At 36.4% G+C, this 2003-nt stretch overlaps 1 protein-coding gene across 1 annotated transcript in view; it reads right to left on the bottom strand.

Moving 5' to 3' along the window:
• The window catches only part of IL6ST (interleukin 6 signal transducer), a 46146-nt gene that overhangs the window by 12633 nt on the left and 31510 nt on the right, over positions 1-2003 (bottom strand). The window contains exons 8-9 of the mRNA XM_011942928.1: positions 1652-1862; positions 421-603 (exon numbers count right to left, since the gene is read on the bottom strand). Coding sequence (XP_011798318.1) covers positions 421-603; positions 1652-1862 — 394 coding nt within the window. The remainder of the gene's footprint in view (positions 1-420; positions 604-1651; positions 1863-2003) is intronic.

The following is a 2003-nucleotide window of genomic DNA, read 5'->3' as shown; positions in this document are numbered from 1 at the left end:
TTCTGCTTCCCCTATCTGATGGCTCTAAGACATTAAACAAGTCATCCAGATGCTCTAGGAAACTATTTTCTCATCTGAAGAATGAGGGTGTTCGGTACAGAGAACATACAACTAATCAACAGCAAAGTTTGGACTCTCATATTTCTCTATACTCTGTAGTTTTAGGAGTTTCCCCTTGACGATAAAATCATATTGGGGTACAAAAAGAAGAAAGTATTCACCCCACTCTGTTCATAAAGAGACTGTAATTCAGAGAGGTTAAGTATGACTTGCTGAAAGACACACATCTAGTAATTTACGTAGTGAGGCTATGATAAACTGAAAGTCTTTTCAATGGACCACAACACTATAAGCAAAAGAAAAAGCTGCCTAAAGAGTTAGAAAAAGGATATCAACTTAAATGTTTCTAGCCAGGTATACCTCTTAAATGGGTGCGATGCACAGTACCATCTTCCTGTTGCCAGTCTGCGATACAGGGCGCTTTATCTGATAACACACACCACTCAAGTATATATTTCTTTACAGATTCCCTTGGAGTAGTCCATTCTACCCAAAGCATGTTATCTTTGGGGAATGCTTTAAGATCCATTACAGGGTGAGTAGCTTTAAAACAAAGATTGAATATTTAAATAATAAGTATTCACAAATTTGAAATTTCCATATTTTACAGTCATTTCCAAAACATGTGATTTATCAATTTTTGTAGCATATAACATATATTTCCTTGCATAAAAGCACTTTATTATAACTTACAGGTAAAGTAGTCAATTAATTTTTAAACTTAAATTTTGCTTCCCCGCTGGGCATTGTGGCTCATTCCTGTAATTCCAATACTTTGGGAGGCCGAAGCGGGCAGATCACTTGATGTCAGGAGTTCGAAACCAGCCTGGCCAACATGGTGAAACCCCGTCTCTACTAAAAATACAAAATTAGCCAGGCATTGTGGAGCACGCCTTTAATTCCAGCTACTTGGGAGGCTGGTGCACAAGAATCACTTGAAGCCAGGAGGCAGAGGCCGAGATTGTGCCATTGCACTCCAGCCTAGGCAAAAGGGCAAGACTCTGTCTCAAAAAGAAAAAAAAAATTTGCTTTCCCTAAATTCTTCAAATGTTTTGTAAGTTTGTAATTGCAATTTTTCTTCTTTGAAAGCTACAAATAAAGCTACAGATAAACATATTTCAGTCGTATGTATACAAAGTTCTCAAAATCTTGAAATAATATTTTAAAAACCAGGTAAGTAACCAGAATACGCTTAAATGAATGAAGTAGCTTACTGTGAAGTTTAAGTGAGCATGTAGTGATGGAAACGTTTTTTCCATCCTGATGAAATTTGTCTGCTGACTGATTCCTAAAAATGCAATCATTGGCTGGGTGTGGTGGCTTATGCCTGTAATCCCAGCACTTTGGGAGGCCAGGGGAGATCGCTTGAGCTCAGGAGTTTGACACCAGCCTGAGCAATCCGGCAAAACCCAGTCTCTAAAAAAAAGAAAATAATCATTATTTATAAAATTTTAAAAATTAAAAAATAAAACAGTGATTATCCCTGATACTGAGGAGACAGTCTTAGATAACTTGTGTTTTTTATGGGACCCCTGTCCATACCTAACCACTTTTCCATCCAAGAGTCAGGCTCCATCTCATAGATACAAACCTTGAAAGTCACAAGCAGGGATAGTTAAAACAGTTCCATCTGATTTGCCAACAAGATTTCTTGCTGTCAGGGTTGCTACATAGCGATCATTTGTGAGATTTACTGTCAGTTTTGTGTCATTAACTGTGTAATTTTGTAAATGTGATTTCCATCTTGTGAGAGTCACTTCATAATCCAAGATTTTTCCATTGGCTTCAAAAGGAGGCAATGTCTGTAATAAAACAGTTTATTTTTAAAAACAATTTCCTAAATCTTGAATAAAAATCAGTTTTTCTTCATATTCACAAATCATGCCATTATGTCAAATCTCTAAAGATTTAACTGCAAAGGATTCACAATCTCATTTTAAATT

This window comes from Colobus angolensis, unplaced genomic scaffold (genome assembly GCF_000951035.1).
Source record: "Colobus angolensis palliatus isolate OR3802 unplaced genomic scaffold, Cang.pa_1.0 Scaffold212, whole genome shotgun sequence".
Lineage (NCBI taxonomy): Eukaryota > Metazoa > Chordata > Mammalia > Primates > Cercopithecidae > Colobus > Colobus angolensis.
This window is presented reverse-complemented; position numbering and strand designations above follow the sequence as displayed.